The sequence below is a fragment of the Nycticebus coucang genome, chromosome 2, assembly GCF_027406575.1.
Source record: "Nycticebus coucang isolate mNycCou1 chromosome 2, mNycCou1.pri, whole genome shotgun sequence".
Lineage (NCBI taxonomy): Eukaryota > Metazoa > Chordata > Mammalia > Primates > Lorisidae > Nycticebus > Nycticebus coucang.
In genome coordinates this window covers 16,821,746-16,834,456 of record NC_069781.1, presented here as the reverse complement: position 1 = coordinate 16,834,456, position 12,711 = coordinate 16,821,746, and the positions used below count along the sequence as shown (strand labels likewise).

At 37.2% G+C, this 12,711-nt stretch overlaps 1 protein-coding gene across 1 annotated transcript in view; it reads right to left on the bottom strand.

Annotated features, from left to right (window-relative positions):
• Window positions 1–289: 289 nt before the first annotated feature.
• The window catches only part of C5 (complement C5), a 100,618-nt gene continuing 88,196 nt past the window's right edge, over window positions 290–12,711 (bottom strand). The window contains exons 34-41 of the mRNA XM_053564110.1: window positions 11,947–12,049; window positions 11,558–11,632; window positions 11,337–11,442; window positions 9,815–9,898; window positions 8,341–8,430; window positions 6,464–6,547; window positions 1,765–1,903; window positions 290–1,211 (exon numbers count right to left, since the gene is read on the bottom strand). Of these exons, the coding sequence (XP_053420085.1) occupies window positions 1,073–1,211; window positions 1,765–1,903; window positions 6,464–6,547; window positions 8,341–8,430; window positions 9,815–9,898; window positions 11,337–11,442; window positions 11,558–11,632; window positions 11,947–12,049 (820 nt within the window). The 3' untranslated portion in view covers window positions 290–1,072. The remainder of the gene's footprint in view (window positions 1,212–1,764; window positions 1,904–6,463; window positions 6,548–8,340; window positions 8,431–9,814; window positions 9,899–11,336; window positions 11,443–11,557; window positions 11,633–11,946; window positions 12,050–12,711) is intronic.

Sequence of the window (12,711 nt, the reverse complement as noted above, 5' to 3'; positions counted from 1 at the left end):
TGACACCACGGCACTCTACTGAGGGCCACAAAGGGAGACTCTGTCTCACAAAAAAAAAAAAATCTGAAGTGCTGCAAAATGTCACTTAAAAATTGACCACCTTTTATGAAATCTCTTTTAGAAAACTCAAACAGGAGGGGGGTGGGGCCTTGGTGTGCCACACCTTTTGGGGGCAAGACACGATTGCAAGAGGGACTTTGCCTAACAAATGCAATCAGTGTAACCTGGTTTCTTGTACCCTCAATTAATCCCCAACAATAAAAAAAAAAAAAAAAGAAAGCTCAAACTGAGGCTCAAAGAGAGACCTATTTAGGGCCAGAACAAAGGTCTTCTGATTTGAGCTTTCTTCTCACCAGGTTGCTGCACTGGTGCTTGCCTTCTAGTAGAGCAATTATTGGCAAGAGCAAGTTCCTGGGGAAATAAACATGTGCTGGGAAGGCGGGAAGGAAGTAGAGGGATCTCCCATCAGGGGTATGGAGTAGGCAATAGAAGAGGAATGGGGCAAAGACAAACTCGCCTACCTTTTCAGTTTGCTGAGAGCTCTGAGGTTGGGCCCTCTCAGGGTTAAGGTTCTCTACGGTTGACTCTCTCCACCTCTCTCAGTTGGCCTGTCTTTGTGTGGATGAAGCTGACCTAGCATAAAACAACATGCTCTGTAGCACATTTTGAAAGCAAAGTCAGGCTTTAATGATCAGTTTTCTGTTCCTTGGTATCTTCTTTCAAGCAAAGCCCATATTTGTGTAAGATACTCCATTTCAACAGGCTATTCTCTTGCCCCACAAACATTCCTGAGTGGCAGGTTTTAGGACGTCTTCCAATTTATTGCTTCCGGAGTCCAATAACCTAGGAGTATCTGTCTTCATGCCCCTCAAAGCCTTGTTATTTCAGAAAGTTACAGCTCTTAAAATTGTTCTCTAATAAAAGCAAGTGCTACTAATTCTAAGTAAAGTGAGCTTTCCAAATAAGAGCAGCTGTGAAATGTTAAAAAAGAAGAAGAAGAAGAAGAAGAAGCAGAAGAAACACAAACTTCAACAACGGGAGTTCATAAATGAAAACTGTGTGCAGCTGAACTTCAGGCATTTTCGCAGCCGTTTAAGAAGATGTCCTCAGCAAATTCATCTAAATTAGCTAAAAATGCTTGACACGATGGACATGTTGTGTCTGTAGGCCGATACTCAATCCAGGTCGAGGAATCTAAAGGGTAGATGTACCTACCAAGGAAAACATGGGAACAAAGTGTTTGTGACGATGGCTACAAATAGAGAAAAGCTGCATTTGATTTCCTTTGTAAGAGCCCGGTTGTGGTCAGGTCCCCAGGGGTCAGGCTGTCAGCCAAACTGTTCTGGATCAGCCTCTTCTGGAGGATTGTGAAGCTGCTCTGGGCTCCAAGTTAAAGGCAGGAATGATGCCTATTTCAATGTCTAGTTTTCAAAAGCAGATAATAAAATGGATATTTAAACATTTTCTTTGTTACAGACAGAAAAGTCTGAGAACATACTGAGGGAGCTGGTGGGACGGTCAGGGGAGGCCAGACAAACACATTTAGATTCACCATCAGGTTTGGTTACATAGATGGTCTGTCAGTCAGCTAAGTCCTCAGTTGCCATGATGGTTTTACATAGTTTTTGGTTTCAAACCAAGGCTATTTATGTTCATAATGGTTTGTTGGTTAACAGCAGGGTACATAAGAAACATTTGGTATATTTCAGAATAAATTACAGAGTTTTGGAAAGAAAATCAGACTACAAAATATTGATGACTTACCTGAAGCTGAAATTGTATTTTATCTGGAGGGCTTCTTTGCCCATAATTAAATACTGTCTTCCTTTTACCAGGTTGGCATTAGCACAGGTCATCTTTCTAATGAAGGTGATTTCAGAGTCTTTCTCAGCAGTGGCTTCCCCTGAGTGACACGCAAGTAAGGTTATCATATTCATGTCTTAATGTCACAATTATAAACTCTCTCTCAAGCCTTTCAGTTCTTCATGGCTACAAGAGGCTCATGGCTATCAGAAAGCAGCAATGCCCATGTGGTTAAGACTTCAGGCTCTGGAGTCAGACTGGGCCCAGGGTGTCACTTCCTGGCTGTGTGGCTCTGGGAAAATGACTTATGGTCTCAGTATAAGGGCTCAGAAGTCTACCTCATCAGAAAAGGGGGCATGCTAATAAAACTTATCTTGTAGAACCATTATGAGATTAAGTAGGTTAATATAAAAAGTGCTTAGAACATAGTATGAACCATGTAAATGCTTATTATTAATATTGTTCCTCTTGTAGATTCAGAAGTAAAAGAACCACTCTGTAGTTGAACAATCTTAATCTCCATAGGTTAAATAACAAAATATAAAAGTATTTTGTAGCTGGAAACGGTCAATTTTGTGTAAGAGTACAAGATATAAAAGACTTAGACAATTTTAAAGACAATAACTTTGGGATTCGTAAAGAACTTAGAATTAGCCAAGAAACTGGTTCCCCTACCTAGAATACATTCCTTCCCATGTTGGTCTGTTGAATTTAATTAATCTTTAAACTCTACTTCAATTCTCCCAGTATTCAGTAAACATCCCTTAATGCTCCTTGTCATAAATATCTTTCTCTTTCTCTCTTATTTCTTTTATAACTGAATTTCTAGCACAATGTTTTGCCCCAATATCTATCTTCTCAGCTAGACTAGAAACTTATTGAAGCAGGGATTATATCTGCTTTATTACTATACATTTAGAATTGATATCCAACTTTTAAACTCTGGCAGAGTCATCCTAATTGTTAAATTCTGAAAAACATTTGAACCTTTTGGAAAATAGTATTTGATTTTAATTATGTAAGTTACAAACTTTCATTAGGAATGTAAACTTTCATGTATATGCATTAGTTCAGGCTAGTTCTTAGGGTGTCCCAAAGGCATTAGCTTCCTGTTGCAGCAACATCTGAGCAATGGTCCCAGCACTCTCTCTCAGTTCAGCCTGTCATAAGTAAGCAGAGTGGCCACCTGGGGCCATATTATTATTATTTTTTAAGCTTTTTCTTGTGGAAAATTTCAAGCCTATTCAGAAAGAGAGAGACTGGTTAACTGACCCCAGCTTCAACAATCACTAATCTTTTCTTCATCCATATCCTCACTGACTCTAAGTACCCTGTGCTTTAGGAGGAATGCTAATTTATCATTATCCTCAAACCACACAGTTTGCCCTGGATTCTAGATGGTTTATTATTAGTGTGCAGCAATCTTGTGTCAGTTGTGTGTGGTGTTTTGATAGTTATACAAATTAAAAATTTATAAGTATTAAAAATGAACATCCAGAATGAAGAGTGAAAGTATGCAAAAGTTTCTTAACATTTCCTTTTAAATATCATGAAAATTCATCTTCTGAATCCATAGAAGAAATAATACTAATAAATAACTATAGCTTGGGAATCCTCTGAGGCTGTGCAAAATTCAGAAGAGTCTGGAATGTCTTTGGGTTCTATGCAAGAGTGGTAGAAAATAAAGCAAAACATTTGTATTTCTGGAATGAAAAGCACTTGGTTATATCAATAAAAAAGGAATGGCTCATTACTGCCGGTGATGTCAGTGTTAGATGCAAATGGTGCTCAAAGCTCGGATTGCGGAAAGGTCAAAGTGCTAAACACTTTTTTCATCAGAATGGCAACTGGGTTCACATAAAGAAAATTGGTGACCATCAATGAGCAAAAAAATAACACAAGGATCATTCTCAAATAGTGAAACATTTGAAGTAATAAAAAACTAGAAAATGTACAGCTAAGGAGACAATAACCAAAGCAAAGAGACAACCTACACAATGGGAAAGGATATTTGCATATTTTCAATCAGACAAAGGCTTGATAACTAGGATCTATAGAGAACTCAAATTAATCCACATGAAAAAAGCCAACAATCCCATATATCAATGGGCGAGAGACATGAATAGAACTTTCTCTAAAGATGACAGACGAATGGTTAACAAACACATGAAAAAATGTTCATCATCTCTATATATTAGAGAAATGCAAATCAAAACAACCCTGAGATATCATCTAACCCCAGTGAGAATGGCCCACATCACAAAATCTCAAAACTGCCGATGCTGGCGTGGATGTGGAGAGAAGGGAACACTTTTACACTGCTGGTGGGACTGCAAACTAGTACAACCTTTCTGGAAGGAAGTATGGAGAAACCTCAAAGCACTCAAGCTAGACCTCCCATTTGATCCTGCAATCCCATTACAGGGCATCTACCCAGAAGGAAAAAAATCCTTTTATCATAAGGACACTTGTACTAGACTGTTTACTGCAGCTCCATTTACAATCGCCAAAATATGGAAACAGCCTAAATGCCCACCAACCCAGGAATGGATTAACAAGCTGTGGTATATGTATACCATGGAATACTATTCAGCCATTAAAAAAAATGGAGACTTTACATCCTTCGTATTAACCTGGATGGAAGTGGAAGACATTATTCTTAGTAAAGCATCACAAGAATGGAGAAGCATGAATCCTATGTACTCAATTGTGATATGAGGACAATTAATGACAATTAAGGTTATGGGGGGGAAGCAGAAAGAGGGACGGAGGGAGGGGGGTGGGGCCTTGGTGTGTGTCACATTTTATGGGGGCAAGACATGATTGCAAGAGGGACTTTACCTAACAATTGCAATCAGTGTAACCTGGCTTATTGTACCCTCAATGAATCCCCAACAATAAAAAAAAAAATTAATTAAAAAAAAAAACAAACTAGAAAAAAAAATGGGCGGTGCCTGTGGCTCAAGGAGTAGGGTGCTGGTCCCATATGCCAGAGGTGGTGGGTTCAAACCAAGCCCCGGCAAAAAACCAAAAAAAAAAAAACTAGAAAAAATTTTATCAGAGTGTTGATAAAGCAAATCAGAATTTCAAAAGCACTAATGGAATTTTTAACTCTATAGAGTACCGTTAAAAAATAATCAAGCCAGGAGACTGAGGCAGGGGGATCTCTTGAGCCCAGGAGACTGGCCTGGACAATAAATCAAGACCTCACAACTCTCACACACACACAAAATAAATAAATAAATAAGCACTTTTAGACTTGAAATACTTGATAGAATTTCAAAAGAGAGGCTGGGCTCCCACCTGCAATCTTAGCATTCTGAGAGGAAGGATCAAGGCAGAAAGATCACTTGAGCTCAGGAATTTGAGACCAGCCTGAGCAACAGTGAGAGCCTGTCACAAAAAAATAGAAAAATTATCCAGGGGTGGTGACACACACCTGTAGCCCTAGCTACTCAGGAAGCTGAGGCAGGAGGATCACTAGAGCCTAGAAGTTTTAAGATACAGTGAGCTACAAAGAAGCCACTGTACTCTAACCAGGTTGCAGAGTAAGACTGTTTCAAAAAATAAAAATAAATTGCAAAAGAGAAAAAAAATCAGTATAAATATGTGATTGCAATTTAAATTTATGATCCTATTTATTGAAAACTTTTATCTACTAAAATCAGAAAATAATTTTTTTGGAAGATACAAATAGGGTGGTAAGAAATTTTAATCACTGTTGAATAAGTCATCTATTTCATTTAAAAATGTTTTAAATATTTCATAACTTCAAATGAAAAGTTGAAGATTTTGAAGATGGCTTATGGTTTTTGTTGGTCAGAAGGTAGTGTAAAGAACAAATGAACAACGTATCAAACTGTTTTGCTGAGATTTGAGATAAAAGGATTCCATGAGAAATATTTATATGAATGCCTTTAAAAACTATGTCTCCCAGCCAGACACTGTGGCTCATACCTATAAATTCCAGCACTCTGGGAGGCCAAGGTGGAGGATCCCTTGAGCTCAGTAGTTTGAGACCAGCCTGAGCAAGAGTGAGACCCCATCTCTGCTAAAAATAGAAAAATTAGCCAGGCATCTTGGTGGGCACCTGTAGTCCCAGCTACTCAGGAGGCTGAGGCAAAAGGATCTCTTGAGATCAAGAGTTTGAGGTTGCTGTGAGTTATGATGCCATGGCACTCTACCCACAGTTCCAGAGAGCCTCAGGAAAAAAGAAATATCTCCCTAAGTAGAACATAAGCTTTATGAAGACAGGAACCTTGGGCAGCACCTGTGGCTGAGTGGGTAGGGCGCGGCCCCATATACTGAGGGTGGAAAGTTCAAACCTGGCCCCGGCCAAACTGCAACAAAAAAATAGCCAGGTGTTGTGCAGGCACCTGTAGTCCCAGCTACTTGGGAGGCTGAGGCAAGAGGATTGCCTAAGCCCAAGACTTGGAAGTTGCTATGAGCTGTGACACCACAGTACTCTACGAAGGGAGACAAAGTGAGACTCTGTCTCAAAAAAAAAAAAAAAAAAGAAAGAAAGAAAGAAAAAGATGGGAACCTTGGCTTGGTCTTATTCATATTAGTATTCTCTATGTCTAATACTACCTATAATGTCTAGTGCATAGTAAGTACTAAGTATTTGTTAAATGAAAGAATGAAAAAAATGACTTCTCACCAGTTTTGTAGACATCTAGTAGGGTTGCAGTGTACTTGATAAAGACATTTTCTTCAGTGACAGATGTGATGCTAACTTTATAAGCTGGTAAAAAAACAAAATAATTTAGGCTTACTACCACTAATGCCATGTCCAACAGAAGTCAGAATTTGTCAAACAAATGAGAAAAGCATGGTAAGCTATCATGGGCACCCCAAGGTAGATCTTATTTCTTCCAAGAAGCTTATTCAAATCCTCCTCAGTCTGAGTCAGTCTTTCAATCTATTAGAATCCTTAGGCCTGGCAACTGTTACAGAAAAGTCTGATTAGGATAAAAGCCATATTAAATTAAATGATAGGAGCACATAAACAAGATAAACCTTTATTAAACATGAAGTTCAGATGCTGATCCTTTAAGATTAATGGAGTCCCGCCCATAGGCATCCTTAGCCTCTTCCTTTTCTGCTACACAGCCACAAAGAGGAGCTTTATCTTACTCTTCAGCTCCACCATATAAGCCTCCTTACTTCCTTGCCTTGCTGCTGCCTTATATAGCCCCACTGGCTTTGATCTTTGATTGTTAATAAAATCATTTTCTTTTCTCTCACTCATCCCGGCTTGGATTAGCAACTACTTCACACAAACTACTCCCAATCCTGTTTTCTCTTTATTTGGGCATCGATCAATATTTGATGTGTGGTGTGTTTGACCTCAGCTCTGGAATGAACCAGCTTGAAGGGACCCATCCCTTCTATGTAGTCTCAGAAAATATGCCTTTTATATTTGCTTTCAACAGAGTTGAAATGAATGACCTAAAAGCTCTGTCCATTTTTGAGATCCTTCAAGTCTATGAGTCTATCCCAGATATAGATAGATAGATAAACGATATATATATACATATATACACATATAGATAGGTAGATAGATAGATGGGCAAACCCATTGTAGTTGAACCACAGGTTATGCTAATTAGTGGCTTAAAATGGATGAAAAATTTTAAGATTTTCAGATTCTTAACTCTTAATTGTAAACATGGGCAATGTACCTACTATATAGATATGGGTAGAGAGAGAGAACATTTTACTTTGTTTCTATTCTGTTGTAGTAATAGCCTGTGGTCTCCAGAAAAAGCCAGCTAAGTCTTTCTTTTTTTAAATAAATATAAATAAATTAAATTATAATTTAATATAAATCCAGATTGCATTTATTCTCGGTGTTAAAATGGATTTCTCATATTTTAGACTGAAAATATTCCTGAAATAAAAGGAAGAAATAATTTAGTGAAATTCTTGATTATTAAAATAATATAGTATTATTTCAAGTAGTGATATATTTTAAAAATTGCAGTGGGTCTTGGCAGACTTAGACAGATTTTTGACTTTTTTTTTAAATAAAGATGAATTCAAAGGAAAGAAATAATACAAATCATACAAAATTCATTCTGATAGCCGTATTTCTATTAAGGGAGTTCAGTAGACTATGATGGAAATAATATGGGAGGCTAGAATGCATACCAGTTCTACCACTTAATTTGAGCAAATAATTTAATTCCCTAAGCCTCAGTTTCTTTATTGATGAAATATTGGTAAATCTTCTGTTACCTCAAAGGGCTCTTACGGAATTCCAATGAGAAATAGTATATGAAAGTAGCTGTGAACACAAAGTGCCAAATCAGCTCTACCTATCTTTTAATTAATCCTCCCAAAGTCCATAGAAAGATTTGAGATAGTGTACAATATGCTCCTTCTTTCTCTCAAAATTATTTAAAAGTATGGATAGAAAACAAAGGAGCTAATTCTATCTGGAACTGAGACATGTAATGTTTTTGATTTTTCTGACTAATGATATATTAAAAAAATTTCATGTTTGAAAGAAATATATTTAACTTTTGAACTTACCATATGCAATCTCTGGTTTACATGCTGTTTCTTTTCTAGTATCTACAGAGATCGTCAGATCCAATTCTTTCTGCATTTGCCCACAGTCAGCTGGATTTTGTGAAAAATGATAGAAGTCAGGTTAATGTAAAGAAGCAAACATTCTCTCTAGGAGTAAACATGGTTTCTTATGAGTCCAGACACAACCAAATATAATCTTACAAATGCCAGACTCCTAAGACCTTCCCATTTTCTCCCCTTCTACAAAGTGAAACAATATATAAAGCAAAACTAAAACAAACAAAAACATAATCTTGAGCTAAGACTTATTCTCAGAATGAGTGGTTCTTCCACATTCAGCTTTTCAGAAATGCACATGCTTCCCTTCAAGAACAGGGGAAATTTTTTCATTTTGAATATGAACAAAAGTCCCTTAAAGGACCCAAACTAATAATTTGACCAATTCATAGCTAAAAGACAGCACAATAAGTACCTAGGAAATGTGTAGGTATCAATGATTTTGAGGAAAAAGAAAAAAAGCCAAAACCAACCCAGACCCCCCATGGAGCCAGTGGTTGATTACTGATGTGTTCTAGATCTTTTCCTTGGCCAAACAGGATGACTTTGATTTACAAAAGACTGGAACTGGACAATAAATAGAATTCCATTAGCTGGAAAGATAAAAGCAGTGGTTCTCAACCTGTGGGTCGCGACCCACAGTAACTGTATTAAAGGGCCACGGCATTAGGAAGGTTGAGAATCTCTGGATAAAAGGAAAGAAAGAGGAGCCGGGGGGCAGCGCCTGTGGCTCAAAGGAGTAGGGCACTGACCCCAGAGGTAGTGGGTTCAAATGCAGCCCTGGCCAAAAAAAAAAAAAAAGAAAGAGGAGCTAGTGGCTTAGACCTGAGCCTGTGTTCTTTGGATTGTGGCCCAATTATGTTAAAAAGACAAACATGGGTAAATGGTAGGACCACACCTATGGAGCATAGTGCAAGGGTACATGTCATATCTACTAAGTATAGAATATAAATGTCTTAACACAATAATTAAGTAAATGAGGTGAAACCCTATATTAACTAATTTGATCTAAGCATTCCAAATTGTATATAAAATCAGCACATTGTACCCCATAAATACATTAATGTGTACATGATCTATGTGTATGTGACTTAATAAATAAATAAATAAAATTGTAAAGTAAAAGACAAAAAAAAAAAGATGAGGTGGAAGTAAAATTTCACATCATGTTACCTCTCTGATATCCAAAAACTGTTGGAATGGTGTTTGCAAACAGTACAAACCATCAGGTTGTCCAGGAGTTGTGGAGAAGCAGCTTTACAATACTCAATGCATCATTAGTTTTCAATCAGCTGATAATTGCATTTCTACTTCTGAGAAATGACAGTTTCCCAAGCAACTTCCCCCAGACTAAGCTCAGATTATGAGTAGCTGCTTTACACAAGCACGCAGCCTACATATGTTAAATGAAGTTTACCTTCTACACATTTGCACGTGTCTCCTTCACAGACTTTCTGAAGTTTGGCGGTTGAAGTGCTATAAAACACAGTGCACTGTTTATCTGTGGCAATAAAAGTGTGGTTAGGAAAAGTGGATTTATTGATGCACAACATGGTTAGTAATTGGTGAGTCTCTTATAGAGGATCTCAGAGATCACCTTTTCTAAACCCTTCTTTTTGTAGCAAAGCCTAGGGAAGTTAAATCATGAGTTGGCTATTCGGGGAAGGGCTTCTCTACCCAGAGAAAGATCGCTCCTAAATTAGTTTAGTTTTGCGCTTGAAATTTTTCTGGTTAATATTTATTTGAATGAATAAATTCAGAATGAATTTATTCTCAAAATGAAAATATTTGATGCTTTCATGAATAGGAGGAAGGGAAATTATATTATTTGAGAATTTATTGAAAGAATTAGAATTGTTTAGGTTGGATAAGAGAAGAAAAGCATACATAAATATCTTCCTCAAGGGGAAGAGGGCTCTAGGTATGTCCTATGTGATTTCAGAACATAAAACTAGAATAAAAGGGTGTCAGTTTGGTTTACTTTAAGAATTTTCTAACAAGTAGAACTGCCGAAGGTGGCGTCATCTGTCTTGTGAACCAATAAGCTCTCTAAGCATTTAACAGTCTTTTAGTAGGCAAATGTGGGATTATTCATTCAACGAATATTTATTGAGTTCACATTATGTACTTGACACTGTGTTAGATACTAGGGACAAAGGAATGAAAACTGTCTGGGGTTGGTGAGAAAGACATACAAACAAATAATTACAATCAGTGCCATAATGGCTATACTAGAGCTATCTGCAAAGTGTAAGAGACTATAGATCAGGAAGAAGTCATTCTGAGGGGATCAAATAAAGAAGAAGCCTACAAAGTTTAGTAGGTTTCTCTAAAAAGGAGAGATGTGATCAATACTAAAGGTGAACGCCATAGATAAACTTGAGGCAAAGAATTTTAAAGTTGGAGGAAAAACAACCTAGTTATTTTATTTATTTATTTTTTTCTTTCTTTATTTTTTTTTGTAGAGACAGAGTCTCACTGTACCGCCCTCAGGTAGAGTGCAGTGGCATCACACGGCTCACAGCAACCTCTAACTCTTGGGCTTACGCGATTCTCCTGCTTCAGCCTCCGGAGTAGCTGGGACTACAGGCGCCCGCCATAACGCCCGGCTATTTCTTTGTTGCAGTTTGGCCCGGGGGGTGGGGGGGGTGGAGGGGCATAGGGGGCTGGTGCCCTACTCACTGAGCCACAGGCACCGCCCTCAACCTAGTTATTTTAAAGATGAAGAAGCCTCAGTAAGGACTGAGAGGTGAAGTGATTTGCTTAATGTCATGAAGTAGTTTATATACAGTAGTTTGTATGAATGTTCAAGTGGAGACTTAAGAAGAGTGGTTTCTAAAAGAGGCAATATGTAAAATTTACAGGACTCCAGTGGATTTCTAAATGTTTTGTAAAGAATGTGAAGTAGTTGTCTAAAGAAATTTTATAGAGTTGATTACCTGGTCTGTGGTATTCATACACTGTGAAAGTAGCAGGATTAAGAAACCCAACTTCAAAAAGTTGAAATATTCGGAATCGGACACAAAGGAAGTCACTGGAGGGAATCTGTTTGACAAATTGAAAGTGAAGAAAATTATGGGAGAGAAGATATTTGTAATATTTTAACCTGTAAATTTTTAATAGTAACAGTAAAGGAAAAATGGTAGAAGGTGGAGCTTACCGAATCCAGTTGCAAAATAATATGTCCATCTTTAATTTGGTAATCAGTTAATAATTGATCCACCCCTTCCACAAGCTACACAAAGAAAGAGAAAAGCTGGAATTTAATTTCATTATCTTTTTGTTTAAATGCATTCACATGTTAATGACACATTAAATCACAGGGATGTGATCCACTATTCAAAGAAGTTGAAGAGTAGTTCCTCTTCTGAAAAAGTGAATAGTTCGTATGCAATCACATTTTTTAGGCCACTAAAAATATATGCTTCCACTTCACATTGATAAATAAAAACTTATGTAGATTGTTGTTTTGGAAAGCATATTCTGGGTGATTCTATGGAAATTGCATACTACATATTAAAATGAAAGGAAATAAATTTGTGCACTTACAGCTTTTAAGTCATCTTGGTTTGCACTGATTCCCGTAGGCAGAGAGATATCCATCACTGCATGGGAGGATCCAGATGAAGATTCTCCTGAGCTGGGCTTATAGCTAAAATACATAACAGATTAGGGAATGTAATAAATAAATGGATATGTTTCTTTAAGAAAAGACCCTATTCCTTAGTAGGACTTAATTTTTGAATTTGAGTTTCTCTTTATTTGCTTCCCTACATTACATAGGTTAAAATCTCTGAATTTTAGAGTTATAAGAGATCTTTGCAACACTTACTCTCTTTTTTATGCTAGACCAATAATCTCAGTGGACCACTATTCTGGAGCATGGAGGTCATCCACTTTAAGCTAACTAGCTGGGGAAACTGTGGATGAGAGCAAGGCACCGGTTCAATGGCACACGGCTAGTTCATGCAGAGCCGCATAAGCATCCAGGTCTTTTGATTCTCACTTTAGTTCTTTTTCTAATGGAACATATTCACAGGAGAAAATTAGTTGCATATTGAAAAGACACTCAATAAACATGTCTAGGAAAAGCTGGAAGAAGATACATTAAAATGTTAATAAATACTTTCTTTGGATTGTGGAATTATATGTGATTATTCTTTTTCATGTTTTTCTCTATTTTCTAAATTTTCCACAATAGACATTTTATTTGAAAAATAATTTTAAAAAATTTTAAAATAATCCCTTGTCTAGGAATTATGCTAGTGGAAAGTTAAGAAGACATGCAAAGAAGGCAAAATGGTAGGGTTTGGG